General features: G+C 34.7%; 1 protein-coding gene across 1 annotated transcript in view; it reads right to left on the bottom strand.

Annotated features, from left to right (window-relative positions):
- PDE10A (phosphodiesterase 10A) overlaps positions 1-17,434 on the bottom strand; it is a 291,717-nt gene that overhangs the window by 161,612 nt on the left and 112,671 nt on the right. Inside the window, 1 exon segment of the mRNA XM_059940850.1 lies at positions 8,799-8,927. Within this exon segment, the coding sequence (XP_059796833.1) occupies positions 8,799-8,927 (129 nt within the window).

The raw sequence follows: 17,434 nt of genomic DNA, 5'->3' as shown, positions 1-17,434 counted from the left end.
TATCCATCATCTTATATAGATACAAATTTAAAAAAAGAAAAAAAGAAAAAAAATTTTTTCCTTGTGATGAGAACTCTTACGGTCTACTCTCTTAACAGCTGGTGTATCACATACCCGGGTTAACTACAGTCATCATGTTTTACATTACAGTCCTAGTATTAATTATCTTATAATTGGAAATGTGTGCCTTTTAACCACCTTCATCCAAATTTCCCCTCCCATCACCCCACCCCCGACCTCTAGTAACCACAAATCTGGTCTCCTTTTCAGTTTTTTTTTTTTTTTTGATTCAACATTAAAAAAAAGTGAGATCTTACAGCATTTGTCTTTCTCTGACTTAGCAAAATGCCCTCAAAGTCCATCCATGTTGTCACAAGTGGCAGGATTTCCCCTTTTTTTAAATAACTGAATAATATTCCATTGTATATATATACCACAACTTCTTTATTTGTTCATCAGTGGACACTTAGGTTGCTTCCATGTCTTGGCTATTGTAAATAATGCTGCAGGAAAACATTGGGGTGCAGGTATCTCTTTGACAGAGTGTTTTCATTTACTTCAGATATATTCCCAGGAGTGCAATTGCTGGATCCTATGATAATAGTATTTTTATTTTTTTAAGGAACTCCATACTGTTTTCCACAGTGACTGCACCAGTTTAGACTCCTACCAACAGTGCACTAGGATACCCTTTTCTCCACATCCTTGCCAGCATTTGTTATCTCTTGGCCTTTTTTTTTTTTCAGCCGCACCATGTGGCATGCAGGATCTTAGTTCCCTGGCCAGGGATCGAACCCATGCCCCTGCAGTGGAAGCATGGAGCCTTAATCACTGGACCGACCACCAGGGAAGTCCCAAAGCTCTTGTCTTTTTGATGATGGCCATTCTAACAGGTTCACGTGAAGTGGTTTTGATTTGCATTTCCCTAATGATTCCAGAAGTTGAACATCTTTTCATGTACCTGTTGGCTATTCCCATATCTCTTTTGGAAAAATGTCTATTCAGGTCCTTTGCCCATTTTTAAATTGGATTATTTTTTTTCTTTTACTGTTGTTGCTATTGAATTGAATGAGTTCCTTACTTATTTTGATGCATTAATTTCTTATCAGATTGTTTGCAAATTTTTTCCCCATTCTATAGGATGGCTTTTCATTTTATTCATTGTTTCTTTTGTTGTGCAGAAGCTTTTAGCTCGATATAGTCTCACTTGCTTAGTTTTGTTTTTGTTGCTTGTGTTTGGAGATGTCATATCTAAAACATCATTGCCAACACCAATGTGAAGGAGCTATTTTTCCTTTGTTTTTGTCTAGGAGTTTCATGGTTTCAGGTCTTATATTTAAGTCTTTGATCCATTTTATGTTAATCTTCGTGAATGGTATAAGATAGGGATTTAAGTTTCATTCTTTTACATGTGAAAATTCAATCTTCCCAGCACCATTTACTGAAGACTGTCTTTTCTCCTTTTAGTATTCTTGGCTCCATGGTCAAATATTAGTTGACGTATGTTTGGGTGTATTTCTGGGCTCTTGATTCTATTCCATTGATCTATTTGTCTTTTTTCATATAGTGCCATACTGCTTTAAGTACTATACCTTGAAATCAGAAAGTGTGATACCTACCACTTTGTTCTTTCTCAGTATTCTTTGGCTATTTAGGGTCTTTTATGGTTTCATGTAAATTTTAGGATTTTTTTTTCTACTTCTATAAAAAATTGCCACTGGAATCTTGACAGGGATTGCGTTAAATCTACAGATGGTTTTGGGTAGTATGGACATTTTAACAATATTAATTCTTCCAATCCATGAACGCAATATACCTTTCAATTTATTTGTGTCTTCTTCAATTTCTTTGATGAGTGTCTTGCAGTTTTCAGAGTAGAGGTATTTCACTTCCTTGGTGAAATTTATTCCTAAGAATTCTATTGTTTTTGATGCTATTGTAAATGAGATTGTTTTATTTCTTTTTCAAATAATACATTGTTAGTGTATAGAAACACTACTGACTTTTGTATTCTTCAATTTTCCTGAATTAGCTGATTAGATCTAACAACTTTTTGGCAGTGTCTTTAGTATTTTCTATATATAAAATCATGTAATCTGCAAAAAGAGACCCTTTTACATTCTCCTTTCCAATTCTGATGCTTTTTATGTCTTTTTCTTGCCTTATTGTTCTGTCCAGGACTTCCAGTACCATGTTGAACAGAAGTGGTGAGAGTGGGCAAGCTTGTCTTGTTCCTGACCTTCAAGAAAAAGGTTTCAACCTTAACACTTTGTAAACTGATTTAGGATGAGGAGATTGAGTGAAAGTGGTCAAAAGGTACAAACTTCAAGTTATGTGATAAGTAAATACTGAGGATTCAACGTACAGCATGATGACTAGAGTTACCACGACTGCATGGTATTTGAAAGCTGCTAAGAGAATAGATCCTAAAAGTTCTCATCACAAGGAAAAAACTTATATAACTGATTTAAATAACTATGGTAAAATTACTTAATATTTTTTGCCCCCTTTAGACAGCAAATTCCATTACAACTGAATTCATGTCTGATGCTTATTAGCAAATGCTAAACATATAGAAGATATTTGGTAAATTTGAGTAAAATAATTTGTAAACCCAAAATGATGACTCTGGGAAAAAACTGAGCTGTGTGCTTTGCTAGACCCCATTTCAGCCACCAACTTCCTATGTGATAATCTATGTCACTGAAGATAACATATGGGGGAGGGGGAGGAAAAGCCAATAATAAAGGGATTAGTAAATATAGAATAAATGTTTATTATCCCTTGCAACAGAAAAGTAGCCAAACAAGCAGAGAATAATTGGTTTAAACTGAATTAGAAGTACTGAAATTTGGGGCAAAACCCTCCATATAAGAAAAACTCTAAAAACTTTCTTTTAATATTTCTTCTAATTATTTCTTATTATAACAGCAACACATATAAGGATATAAACACACCTATAAATCCCCAAAATCCAAAAACAACCACAATGACATATGTTTTACTAGCTCTTTGTCTATGCATTTATATGTGATTATTATCTTGCAAAAAGGTGATAATATAAGTAGCTCTGCAACTCACCATACTTTAGCAAAGCTATCAATTAAACACCTACTTTGGATTTTTACACTGTTTCTGCTTTTCCTATTACAGTCAATGCAGAACATGAATAAATAGTTAAAATAAAATGAAAGTAGAAAGACAAAAATTTTAACAGCAACTTCTCCCATTCTTAAAATAAGAAAAAATAGTTTCAAGATGTAAAATCTATACCAAATGACTCCACAGCATATCAAAACTTCCAGCACTACAAAAGCAAACAAACAAACAAAAATCCATAAACTTTTTTAAAAAGAAGAGTGACTGAACATATTCTCTTTAACCAAACTCCTATTTGAGCTGTTATAGCCAACTTGCTTTCGACCACCCTACTGCTTTCTGTCAACTTGCTTCTACCCAGAATTTTGTGACAAATCCTCCCTCTTCAGCCTCTCCCAGAAGGAAATCACAGCAAGTCCTGCAGCCCTGCCTTTTCTCCTGTTGCTCCCCCCAGCTCCTCCACAGGCCCCCACCCCAGTGCCCAAGGCTGTGGTTCTCAAGTGTTAGCTTGCATCAGAATTACCGGCGGCCGGGGGCCAGGCCGGGGCCGGGGCTGGGGCCCGCGGTGGGTGCTTGTTACAACACAGATTGCTGGTCCAACCACAGGAGTTTCTGATTCAGGAGGTCTGGGCTAAGACCCAACCTATGGCATTCCTAACTAGTTCCCAAGTGATGTTGGCGGTGATCTGGGGAACCAGTTGCCTAAATCAAAAACCAATTCCTACAAAAAGCCTTCTCAATTTTCATACCTCTTAATGACCCCAATTCTCACAAGTGTTGTCTTGATAAACTATACCACACAATTTAACACTTGATTATACACCCTCAGTTGCTGTACTTTCATAGTTTCATATCTTCTTTCCACACCACAAGATTATGAGTTCCTTAAGGGCAGTAAACACGAGAAATAGTGTTCCTGTGACTTACAAAGAGCCCAGGACAGGGCAGATGGACAGGCACACATGCTCAATATAAAACATAGGCTCTGTCTGACTATCCAAAAGCAAACAATGTGGATTTTAAAATCTCAAGCAAATCTAATTCTCCTAAAAATTTCTATTTGCTAGACCTTATGCTAGATGTTTTCAAATATACACAGTCAACAAATACTGAAATAAATCTTATTCTTAGCTTATGTGTTTATTATCTGTCTTCCTCTATCAGAAAGTGACCTTGAGGGAATCAAATTTATATTCCTTGTTTTCCAACTACACTCCCATAGTAGGTACTACACAGATCTTTGTCAACTGGCACGCTGAATAAGTAGCTAGAGAAATGAGTAGTACCTGGTCACATTCCAGCTACAACTCACCACTCAAATGAATGTTTCTAGAAATGATTATTCAACCTTTGGTCAAATAATCCAGATCAATGTTAAATCTTCAGGAAGCTTTTAAGGGGTAGATTAAAACACACACACACACACACACACACACACACACACACACACGCACACACAGAAATGGTTATTTCACTTATCTTTCACAGGCTTTTTATTTTATTTTTAAAAATCTGCGTTACATGAAACAAAATTTTAAATGCCGAAAAAAATTATATTAAATAGATGCAATGATTTCTATTACACATCTTTTTCTATAATATGTGCAATTCACAAATACAATTTTTATAAAAAGAAACACCAACAAAAACAAAGTATTTTCAAAACTCCATTAGCTCATAACATTTTCATTAGTTAGAATGCCTTGCAAACAAAATTTTCATTTAGGAAATGTAGTAACAATGTTGAATGAAAAAATAATAGCTACCACCGATAGGAACTTTACAGATAATATAAAAACTGCTTCAGAAATCAATCTAGTCTATAACAAAGCTATTAAATTTCTTTGAATTAGTTTCATAATCACTAACAATATTTGTGATGATCTGACTTAATCTTTTGAAATTATCAAAATCCCAATCAACTTGATTGGATTGCTAAGGAGCCCAAACACTCTCAAAAAGAATATATTAAAGATACACCTTTAACAGTAATATGTACAATTAACAGAATTAACGAAATACATCAAGTAACTCTTTACAAATGAATTAATATCAACTTTATCCCCCTTCTGGTTACCAGATGGTGAATTCAGGTTTATTTATAATTTAGATTAAGGCATGCAACACTCAACACATTTTCTGTTTTCCATTATGAAAAAGAATATGAAAGTTCTATGTGAAAATGTAATTTCAACATTTGAGACAACGTAATTTTAAGGAAAAGAGAGAAAGTGCCCAAAATGAAGTTCCAAGTAAACTATTTCAATTATGTGCTTTTTCTTATTCATGGTATGTCCTAATAGTTAACACATCACTGACTAGTGTCTTAGTAACTGAAGTCTTCTCACATTGTGTGCTTTGGCAAATTCATGCTTTGTTAACTTAATATCCTGCTACATTATATACACTAGCATAGAAACAGTATGTTATATACCAAGTAGGGCAAGTGCTACTTAATCCACATTTTAGGTTGTATATAATAGGTTTGGGGGGCATAAATTAAATCCCACTAATTCTGAGTATGAAATATCTAACAGTTTTATTTGAATGAAAATTAAATCCCATCTCTAGAATCATGGAGAGGTGAAAAAATGTAACTATATTCTTTGTGTAAAAAAAGAAACCATTCTTGTAAACATTAAAGGCAGCTGACAGCACTAACATTTTCATTGTTAATTACTTGACATTTACAAGTACACATGATAGACTGGGCAATGCTTTTTCCATGCCACTCACACAAGTTTAGTGCTAACCCTTGCCTTTAAACAGTCCGCAGGGGCCATGCTACAGAATTTCACTGAATATAAAGCAGATGTAATGAGACACATTCTTGTGATAAACGCTGGACCCTTAGTGACCCTTTAGCTTCCCTTGCACATTTCCAACATCTGCCAAATGAACATGAGCTTACTTAACCTTCATTAATTCAACCAGATGTAAAGGGTCAATATATGCGAGCTGTCTTGAAAATTACAACTGCTCTATGGTCACACGATATTAGTACATTATAAATATTACCATAGTTTAAATAAAATGTCATGCGTTCTCTATTTTTTAAGCATTTTGCCTTCTGAGCACCAAGCAAACAGTAGGTGCTGAATAAAACGCTAAATGATTGAAGAAAAACTAGCTTTTTGGATAGCACAGTCATCATTAAGAAACACGTGCAAGCAGTATGAAAGCTGACCATTTTAAAGGCAAATATAACTTTGTAATTTAAATAACCACCCCTTTATTCATTTGTTTAAAAATTTGAATTTTCATATAGGATCTTTCTGTAAGCAGAATATGCCTTTACACGATTTTCTGTCCCCATAATATAGATCATTTCCATACGAGGCTGGTTTATCGGTGTTTAAAAAAATAAATAAAATAAATATTTATTGAGTATTTATAATGTACAAAGTGTTGTGCAAATTATTTATTCCAGCACAGTTTTCCTTACTTCATTTTCTTTTACTATATTGACACAAAATGAAATAATTTGGATAGGTTTTTCTCATTTTCAACAAAATATTCTCCAAGACCTTCTAGCTATCACACTTTCTGTTCCTGGGTCCACACATGGTAATAGAAACACTCCTTAAAAATCTCCTGACAAAAATTTTCTTCCTCAAGACATTTTCAATGAAGGGATAATAATGAGCGGGGGGGGGGGGTGGTGAGGGAAAAGAAAGGAGATGGTTCAGAGAACCACTACTTTAATCCGTGACAATATAAATGAAATAAAGATATTTAACTGGCTTTCTACATCTCAAAGAAGACTGGGCAATGCTTTTTCCATGCTACTCACACAAGTTTAGTGCTAAACCTTGCCTTTAAACAGTCTGCAGGGGCCATGCTACAGAATCTCACTGGATATAAAGCAGATGTAATGAGATACATTCTTGTGATAAACTCCTTGGAAGAGGAGGTAAAAAGGGTCTTACTGGACCGCAGCAGTAGAATTAAAGGTTCCTTTTAATGCCCTTGCACTGCAAACTGCTTGCATCCTTGTTTACTGCTGGTGCATTCTGTGCTGCGGTCACTTCTATGCCTTTCCCCACCACTAGACGGTGAGCCCCGAGTGGACGATTCATTCACATTCTCGGTGGCATCAACAGTCTCTAGCCCGGCACAGGGTCACTGTCAAAATCATCTCCTTATAAGGACAAGTTTTTCTTCCAGCATAACTGAGTATTGTTTCAGTTACACATTGCTATTCTTAATAATCATTTAACTCTTGAGTATATGTATTAAGAGGTTTAAAGTATTATTTGGTTAACTAATGTAGAAAACAGATTCGGGAGATGTGGGATGACATTCAAATATTTATAAAACTTTAAAAGTTAACTATCACTGTAACACTAAAACAGCATGCAATTCTTTTCATTTTCTAAGACCTACGCTCAATTTCATATCTCAGAGACATCATATATATTTTTAACTTTTCATTTTATATGGGAGTGTAGTTGATTAACAATGTTGGCAGCATATATGTTTGCATTATATTACTGTCCACCATTATACAGCAGGTTGCCTTAAGTACAACTCAGTCACACTTCTGAAAGTTTCAGACATCTCGAACTGTTTGGAAATGTGTAAGGTTTGTAATAGATGAAACATGGCATGTCACGCTTTGTTCTTACTATTAATGCCGTGATCCTTTTGAAGAGAATATGCCTGTCTCTGATTTAGGTATATTTCTTTCTCTCTCTCTCTCTCCCTTTTTCCCTCCCTCTCAATCCACACATACATGCATACACATTCACACACACCCATGGACACTTTAAAAACAATTTTGTGTTTCAATACCAAAAACTCTCTTTTTAAAAATATCCACCTCTTTTTTATTATAAAAATTATGTAAGAAAATTATAGAAACTTTCATATGTAGAGTGAGGAAAATCAGCTCCAGGCAGCACACTATTAGCATAGGTCTAACAGCATAATATTTTAGTAATGGTCATTTTTGAACTTTAAATGTAGCATTTTTTTACACAAAAAAAAATTTCCAGAAAAATAGTATATATTTTGGTTTTTTTAATATAAAAGTTCTCCATATAGTTAGAATCGTATATAAATTTTAATTTCCACTATAAAAGCAACATTCATAGAAATGAGAAGTCATAAGTGGCCAAATATAAATTCATTTAAATCCAAAATTAAAATTATACCAGAATAACCAAATCCAATATATTAACATAGATTCAATTTGGGGGGAAATTTATTTGACTTCACATTCCTTTTGAGTCCACCTTTCTTTTTTCCATAAATATAACCACATCTTAAGTTTATGAGTGTAAATAAAATGTCTAATGTAAGTCAAGACTTCTTTTCCTACTGTGCACATACAAAAATTGTTTGAATAATTCATTTTGCAAAATATAATATATATCTATTCTTGAAATCTATAAAGAATATTTTTATAATCAATAATAATCATTAAATAAAATCAAGTCTAATATTGACTTCTGCATTTTTCAATGTGGTCATATCTAAATAAATTTTCAATTCTTTGCCAGGCATTTTTTTAGTTAAAGATCATCCTTTTGTATTTGTTTCCCCTCCTTCTAACTTATTTTAAGTTATCTTTTTAAACAGAATAAAATTCTTACAGAATTAAACTACTAATATTTTACGTTCTAGCATGTATTAAATACCTTTTTTGTCACTATAAAATAGAAAGTAATCCACACTCAATCTGAATGAGATCTTACCTTCTGATTTGTTGTTTTTCCTCTTCAGCCATTTTTCTACAGTCTCTGCACTAACACTTTCAGATACAAATTCATCTAATACCTGGGGGTGAAGAGAAAGATATGCCTTCACTTTTTCATCTGTCAAACCTGTAAAAGAATTGAAAAGAATAAAATTAACCAATACGACATCTTCATTTACATCAAAGATATAGAAAAATGACATTTATGCCGATTGATTTAACATAGAAATTTTTTAAAAGATGTATATACATACAATGGACTATTATTCATCCATAAGAAGGAATGAAGTCTTGTTACAACATGGAGGAACCTTAAGAATGATATGGTAAATAAAATAAGCTAGACACAAAGGGCAAACATTATATGATTCCACTTATATGAAATATCTAGAACAGGTAAATTCATAGAGACAAAGTAGACTAGGGGCGTCCAGGGGCCGAGGGAGAGGAGAATGAGGAATTATTTGCTTAATGGGTACAGAGTTTCTGTTTTGGATAAAGACAAAGTTTTAGAAGTAGACAGGGGTGATGGTTGCACACATTGTGAGTATAATTAATGCCATTGGATTATATCCTTGATACGGTTAAAATGGCAAATTGTGTGTTATTTATATTTTACCACTATGAAAAAGTAGGGGAAAAAAAGTAGTTAGAACTTTAGCAATTTTAAACTATAGATATTACGTCATGTTATACAGCTGTTTTGCAACAGTAAATTTCAGTGTCATATTTGAACCGATGTTGTATTCCAGCGCTGTTCAGTTAAGCCTTGCAAAGTGCTTCCACTTTTTTGTAAGTAATTATCATAGATTTAAGACTTAAGGTAAGTGAAACTCTAGCAACAGTATCAAATGGGAGAATAAAGCACTGGTACATGGTAGGTGCTAAAAAACATGCTTAAGGAATAAGTTCTTATCTTTTACTGTTTACAACACAAATTCTCCTTTTCTCAGGGTCACTAAATCCAATGATAAAACTAATGTTCAGTTCAAAATACTCGACATTTTTTCATTGATATTCAATATATGTAGTCAGTTTCACTGAAATAATTTTCATAGTCTAATAACTGTTGAATATACACAGAATTTTCAAGCAAAGAACTTTTACATATCTTCACTTAAAAAGATATAAAATTACATGTTTTCAAATTGATGCTTCATGTTGGTATGCCATTTCACTAAACAACTCAAAATCACAAATAGGCTATCAATAACTATTACTCAGTGATTGTAATTATTTGTACTCTTGTACACTCTCTGTGAATTATTCAATAAATTACCATCCTTAGGGATGGTTAGGTGAAAAAGACAATGGAAAATTGTACTTTTAGATGCAGAAAAGAGAAAAAGCAAGTATATCTTTATGACTTCAGGGAATAGGCTGCATGTTTCTAGCACAGACAAGGCACAGAATTTATACATATTAAATAATTCTGCTGGGGACTAAAGTCACAACTGTATGATTCTACAACAGACTGGTATTATTGAGAAGGCAACTGATTTATTTCAATGAATTCGGTATTTAAAAAATCAATTTAAACTATATAGATATATAGATCTCTCATATATATATATATATATAATATATATAATTATGTAGTTGTATTAGGTAAAAAAAAAAAAAAAACAAGATCCAGCCCATGTTCACCCTGCAAAAGAGCCTCAGTGATGTAAAATTCAATTTGAAATTCTACAAGGTGCTAAAGATAAGAAACTCATTAAAGTAAGAGAGAGAGTTCTCTTGACAAAGCAAGTTAGGGTCCCCAGATACAAAAGGCACAGAATATAGAAGTAAGCTGACAGCTGATTTGACCTCAAGAAGACAAAGTAATTTTCATACATTCATTATGTCCATCATAGTGGTACATATTCAACATTTGATTCCTTCTTAAAACTTCCTTCTATCACTTTTGTGGCACAATATGGTTCTTATCCTAACTTTCTATTTGCTCTTTACTTCTGCTTTCTCTACAATAATCTATGATGATGACAGCAAAATCTTATTATATTTTTAATCTCTAGTTTGGAAATTCTTCCATCACCTCAAGCTCCATCTTGCCTCAAAACTACATGAGTCATCTCCTTTCCACTTATTCCCAAAGTGATTTTAACTCTCAACTTTCTATTTGCCAAATTACATACCAGATAAAGGAACTGTATCTAAAATATACAAAGAATGCTTAAAACTCAACAAGAAAAAAACCCAATTAAAAATGAGTCAAAGAGCTGAACAGACACTTGGCAAAAGAAGATATAGATATGGCAAATAAGAATATGCAAAGATGATCATTTGTGAGTTGAAGTTAAACAAAAATGAGATTCCACTACATACCTATTAGAATGGTTAAAATCCAAAAATCCGACTATCAATTTTAGCAAGGATGAGGAGCAACAAAAATTCTCATTCAGTGCTGGTAAGAATGCAAAATGGCAGTCACTTTGGAAGACTGGCGGTCTCTTATAAAGCTAAATATAATCTTACCATATGATCCAGCAGTCACACTACCAAGTATTTACCCAACTGATTTACCCACACAAAACCTGCATGTGAATGTTTAGAGCAGCTTTACTCATAATCAACCAAAATTGGAAATACCTAAGATGTCCTGCAAAAGTGGTTACCAGGGGGGAAAGGGGGGAGGGATAAATTGAGAGATTGGGATTGACATATACACACTACTATATATAAAATAGATAACTAATAAGAACCTGCTGTATAGCACAGGGAACTCTACTCAATGCTCTGTAATGACCTATATGGGAAAAGAATCTAAAAAAGAGTGGATATATGTATATGTATAACTGATTCACTTTGCTGTACAACAGAAACTAACACAACATTGTAAATCAACTACACCCCAATAAAATCTTTTAAATAAATAAAATTTTAAAAAATAAAAAAAGTTTAAAAAAGGCAAGCTGGATACATCATTTGTGCCATAACCATATAATTAAATATTATTTAGCAATGAGGAGAAATGAGCTAGCAAGCCATGAAAAGACATGGATTAGTCTTAAATGCATATTGCCATGTATAAAAAGCTAGCCTGAAAAGGCTGCATGCTGTATAATTCTAATTATGCAACATTCTGGAAAAGGCAAAATTATAGAAAAAGATAGTAAAAAGATCACTGGTTGCCAGGTGTTAGAGGCAAAGGGTGGAACCCTCATGAATGGCATTAGTGCGTTATAAAAGTGAATCCGAAGAGATCCCAAGCCCCTTTCCACCATGTGAGAACACAGAAACTCTGTGATTCAGAAGAGGGTCCTCACTCAACCAAGCTGCACCATGGCCTTGGACTTCCCAGCGTCCAGAACTGTGAAAAATAGATTTCTGTTGTTTATAGGTCACCCAGTCTGTGGTATTTTGTTACAGCAGCCTGAATGGACTAAGACAACCCATGAGTTCATGCTGATATAAATAAATGACTGAACAAATAAATGAACAAACAGAGAAGAGTAGACAAATCTTCCATACAGAAGAATTCCAAATAATTTATGCAGATACTCTGCCCTCAAGAAGGCAGAGCGTAACTCCCCACTCCTTGACACTTATTTTGTATAAATTACTCAAAATATTTTTTAAAGATCAATTGAGTCATAAATGAGCTGTGATGTCTAAGTAAACTTCTAAAGAAATTAATCAAATCCTGGATTTAAGTATGTAGAAGAGAATGGGATGGAAAATAGACCATTTTGGTTGTAAACTCCTTTTAGAGTTCCAAATGTTATTACATAGCTTTATATCTCAAATGTTTCAAATGACCTAATTATAATTTTTCTCCCCAAGTTACCATTCACATTTCATGAAAATAACTACCGCCTTCAACATGAGAATGGCAGGGGGAGTCATTATGTCTTGGTGATTAAAAGTGATAAAAAGCAAAAGTTAGTTTCCTCATTTCACCTATTCACCTGGGCCTGAGCCTGGACAAAGCACCTAAACTCTCTCAGCCTGGCTTCTTATCTGTATGGGAATGGGATTTGAATAGGAATGAGAACAATAATATCTATCTCACAGTGTCATAATAATTCAATGAGCTAATCCATATACAGCATTTTTGCTGAGTACATTTACTAGCATTGATAGTACCAAAAAGTCATTTTTCACCTGTATGAAAGCCAATTCTAGGATTGTCCACAGAATCAAATCACAGGTTTGTAACTTCTCATTTCTTTAGCATTAAAACTCCAAACTTTCTAAAATGTCCATTTTTGTTTTATCGTTTAAAGTATGCTCAACTTTCTTAGCCAACAAAAGCACTTATTTCTAATATTTTATCCATTTTTACTTCCTATTAACATGCAATTTTGCAAAGGACCTTTGGGCCAACACAGGACCAACCCAGAATATAAGACACTGAAATAATTATCCACACTCCTGGAAAATGGCAGATGTACGGATGATGAAATCATTCTTCTTTTGTTTTTGTCTGACTTTGGTTTAATGTTTCCATAGCTTCCCATGGCCGGTACATTTTGTTTATGTCAATAAAAGACTTGGTTAGTGTTTCTTTGAAACAAACCCAATGAGAGTAATAGGATCAGACCACAGCTGTCATTAGCACACACTAGCATCCAGTGATTAAAAATTTGCCACCAATAATCCACACAATGAATCACACAGATAGATACTAATGTCTATTCCAAGGTAACATGAACATTTGAACCAATATATTTAAAAATACTTCATTTCCACTAATAAACTACATTCTCTCATCTATGCAATCTTTTGTCTGCATACAGATTATAAGATGCTATTATCACATATAAAGACAAATTGATAATCATTTTTAAAACCATCAAATATCCAAGTGTTTGAGTTTCTAATGCTCAATATATTTTTTTAATTGGGGTATAGTTGCTTTACAATGTTGTGTTAGTTTCTGCTGCATAACGAAGTGAATCAGGTGTATGTATACATACATCCCCTCCCTCTTGTAGGTCCCTCTCACCCCTCCCCCCCATCCCACCCATCTAGGTCACCACAGAGCATCGAGCTGAGCTCCCTGTGCTATACAGCAGGTTCCCGCTAGCTATCTGTTTTATACATGGCAGTGCACATATGTCAATCCCAATCTCCCAGTTCATCCCACCCTCTCTCCCCCGCCCCATATCCACACATCCATTCTCTATGCCTGCCTCTCTATTCCTGCCCTGCAAATAGGTTCACCTGTACCATTTTTCTAGATATTTTTTGACCAGGTTGTTTGCATAACCTCGACCCAGGTAGGTCTACATGCTGCAGTTATAGTTGTTCGGTAGTTTCATAGGTTTCTTTATCCTATAGATTCCCCCTCCATCTTTTTTGTTTTCCCCACATATTTATTACTGGAGAAAACAGAACTTTGGTTCTATGGTTTTCTAGAGTTTGGATTTTTCTGACTGCATCCCTGTTGTGCTGTTCAGCATGTTCATCTTTCCTCTGCATTTCCTGAAAACTGAAATTAGATCTAGAGACCTCAACAGATTGAGGTTCAACATCGAGGTGAGTAGTCAATTTTTATAAGCGGCATTGTATTCTCCTGCCAAAAGGTTCACACCATCTGGCTGTCTCTCTTTGTGACATTAGCAGCATTGATGATCTATGAGCTATTGATTCATTATGCCTTGAAAATGGTGGTTTCCTAATTCTATAATGCCTTTTTCATGTACTAGCTGAAATAATACAAAGAGAAACTTCACCTCATCTAGTATTTGGTTAGTTCATTGAGATAAGACAGGATAAATGCTTAATTTGTTCCCCTTTATTTACCAGTTTTCACAATGAGTTGGTTCAGTAGCATTCTCCTGTAGGTGAGGAACTAAAAATATTACTACTATGAACCCATAGATTTGAACAAATTTGATCTGTTTCTTCCGTTGTAATTATTTTCCTTGCTGGTACTCAAACTGTCCCATCTTTTGGTCAGTGGAAGGAGCCTCTTCAAGCTGGTTCCCAAGTCACTGTGACAAGAATCTAGTAGTTCTTGACGGCTTCCTTACAATCTGCGAGGATAGGGTGTTTCAGGTTCAGCTTGTACATTTTCTGCCCCAGATCTGGATGCAGACAATTTTCCTTAGGATCTCTGGTTCCTTTCAGTGGGCAGTGGTATTTCAGTTCCAGGAATGACAGACTAGATTACATAACTACTCATTTGTTTTTTTTTTCTCCTTTAGTATACATCTCACTAGAAATGTACAAATTACTATATTTTAAAGTCACTTGGAATATTCTTCTCTCTGATTTTGTCACCAACTGGATACACATTTAGGTTCACTTCAGATATACCTGTAAATCTGTCTTTATAACAAATTATTATTCTAAAAGTGGGTATCTACATGCTGAAGAACATTTTATTTCTGAAATCTTACTATCTTAATATTCATAAAAAATTAGAAAATCACTTTCAAATCAGAGGCTAAAGAACTATTGTTTTTCTCACTCAGAGGGATACTTTTAAATTAATTATAAGTACTAAAGGATCTATTGTTAGAAATAAGAAAAAGCACAATTTTTCAAGTATTAATTCTGCTGTCTTAATTTGTGGAGAAAAATCCCAATACATGTCTGTATTCTTTTTTTAAAAAGCAGTCAAAAACATATGGCAGGAGCCCAGCACCCTCCCACTGCCCACCCCTGTTCCTGAGCTGTGGTTCCTGAGCCCCATTCCACAGTGCCTTTATGTTACCCTAACTCAGGTCTTCTCAATCTTAAAACAATTCTTTCCTCTCAAATTAGGGGTCTTATCATCAAGTCTTCTCCTGCCCCATTATCTCACTGTAGCTAATCTCAGCTAGATTAGAAGAAACCGTATACTTTAAAATTCTAAGTATACATTACTAATAGTACTTTCTCTGATTCATCACAATAATTGTCTCAATTTTCTAATTTCCCTATGTTTACTCCAGGTGTGAAGAATAAGTAAATAATTTTCAGCTTCTTAAAGTCTTAATTCAACCGTAAAATAGCATTTGATTAAAAATAAACAACCAAAAAAAAACAAAACAAAACCTCTCATGCTATTAAATATTGTACTATATTAGCTCAATTGTCAAAGAATAACCTGAACTATGAGGGGGTTGAAATGCATGTCACGTGAGGAGTCAGGGAATGACTACAAATGTTTAGTTGGGAGAACACAAGATTCCTGGTGGACACTATTACTGCTTAATCTGAATGCCGTTAAGTAAAAAAGGTTAAGAAATTTGGACTGGCTTTTCTTTTCTGTTTTTTTTTTTTTTCCATGTATGAACCCAGGGGACAAAACTAGAATTAACATTTTAGGAAACCAAATTGTACTTCAATATCAGGCAGAAATTTTTAGGGAATAAAAGCTTCTGTAACTGGATCTGGAGGCTCAGGAGAGGGGAATCCAGTGGACCCCACCTCACCATCTGAGGTGTCATCATGTTCTCAAACTACCCAGGAGAGAGGCGTATATAAAAATTTACTGCAGAAATAATTCTCATTAGCTTCAAAAGACAATTCCAAAATACATGTCTTAAAGAGTAAATTTTCTAAATGTACAGTAATCATTTTAGTGCCTTAATAACAAAATCTGTCGAGTTAAAACAAGATATCTCATGTCATACTAAGCAGTGGCGGACAATCATGGTGCTCAATGGCAACGCTTTGCGAAGTTGTCTGTGCGTGTGTGTGTGTGTGTGTGTGTCCACACAAGTTGCAGGTAATCATTCTCCTGGGTTGCATGTGTATGCTTCTAAGCATGACCTTCTGTATTTATCCAAAAGCAAGTGCAGGTTAGCAGTGGAATAAGCTTAAAATCAGTTAAGTTTGCCTTTAGAATCCCCAACACTCAAACTTTGTACACCTTCTCCCTACTGGGTATTGATCTCGCTTCACCTCTGCTCCAACCACTTTATCTCCTTCCCTCACAAAAGGATAAACCAGCTAAGAGCCTTCGTTAATCACTGCTGGCCTCACTTCAATGCTCTCTCTGTATATGATTCTATGCTACAACGGTGACATGTATTAGTTCACTGAAGCCCCAGAGCATCATGTATCTGGCACATAGTAAATGATCAATAAATATTGGTTGAAAAATAAATCCTAATCCTCAAAGTATAAAAAAGGAAAATGAGCACAGAGAAGTAATTGAATTAGTTTTTCTTCACCACAAAAGCAATAATTAAGGTTGGAACAAAGCTACAAGCCCAAGAGCTTACCTCTTAAAGGCAAATTGCCTCTTGTTTTTGACACTTTCCCCATCTGAGCTTATCATACTTTAATGGGATTGCTACTGATCAGTGCTACCTCCCAATCTGGAGTTATATTACACATTTTACTTCAAATTATAAACTGAGAAATCTGACTGCTAAACCTCAGACTTTGATAAGAAGGCAGGAAGAAATCTTTGTAGCAGAAACCACCTGGAACCACAGGCTAGCCCTGAAAATAAGTCTAATTTGAGATCCTACTTTCCCCCATGCTTCCTCTGTTTCCTCAAATGCGCCAAGCCCTTCCCCATCCGTGGTCTCTGCTGATGTCTGCCCACTCTTCACCCGGCTAAGCGAGACATCTCACCAATTTCAAAGCAACTTCCTCAGAGGCAACTTCTCTGACCACACACTCTACATTCACTGCCCTGTTCCGTGATTCTCTCATACTCCAAATCACTCACCCCAAGCTGAA

The sequence above is a fragment of the Balaenoptera ricei genome, chromosome 12 (genome assembly GCF_028023285.1).
Source record: "Balaenoptera ricei isolate mBalRic1 chromosome 12, mBalRic1.hap2, whole genome shotgun sequence".
NCBI lineage: Eukaryota > Metazoa > Chordata > Mammalia > Artiodactyla > Balaenopteridae > Balaenoptera > Balaenoptera ricei.
The sequence above is the reverse complement of the archived record's forward strand: the minus strand, read 5'-3'. Positions and strand labels throughout refer to the sequence as shown.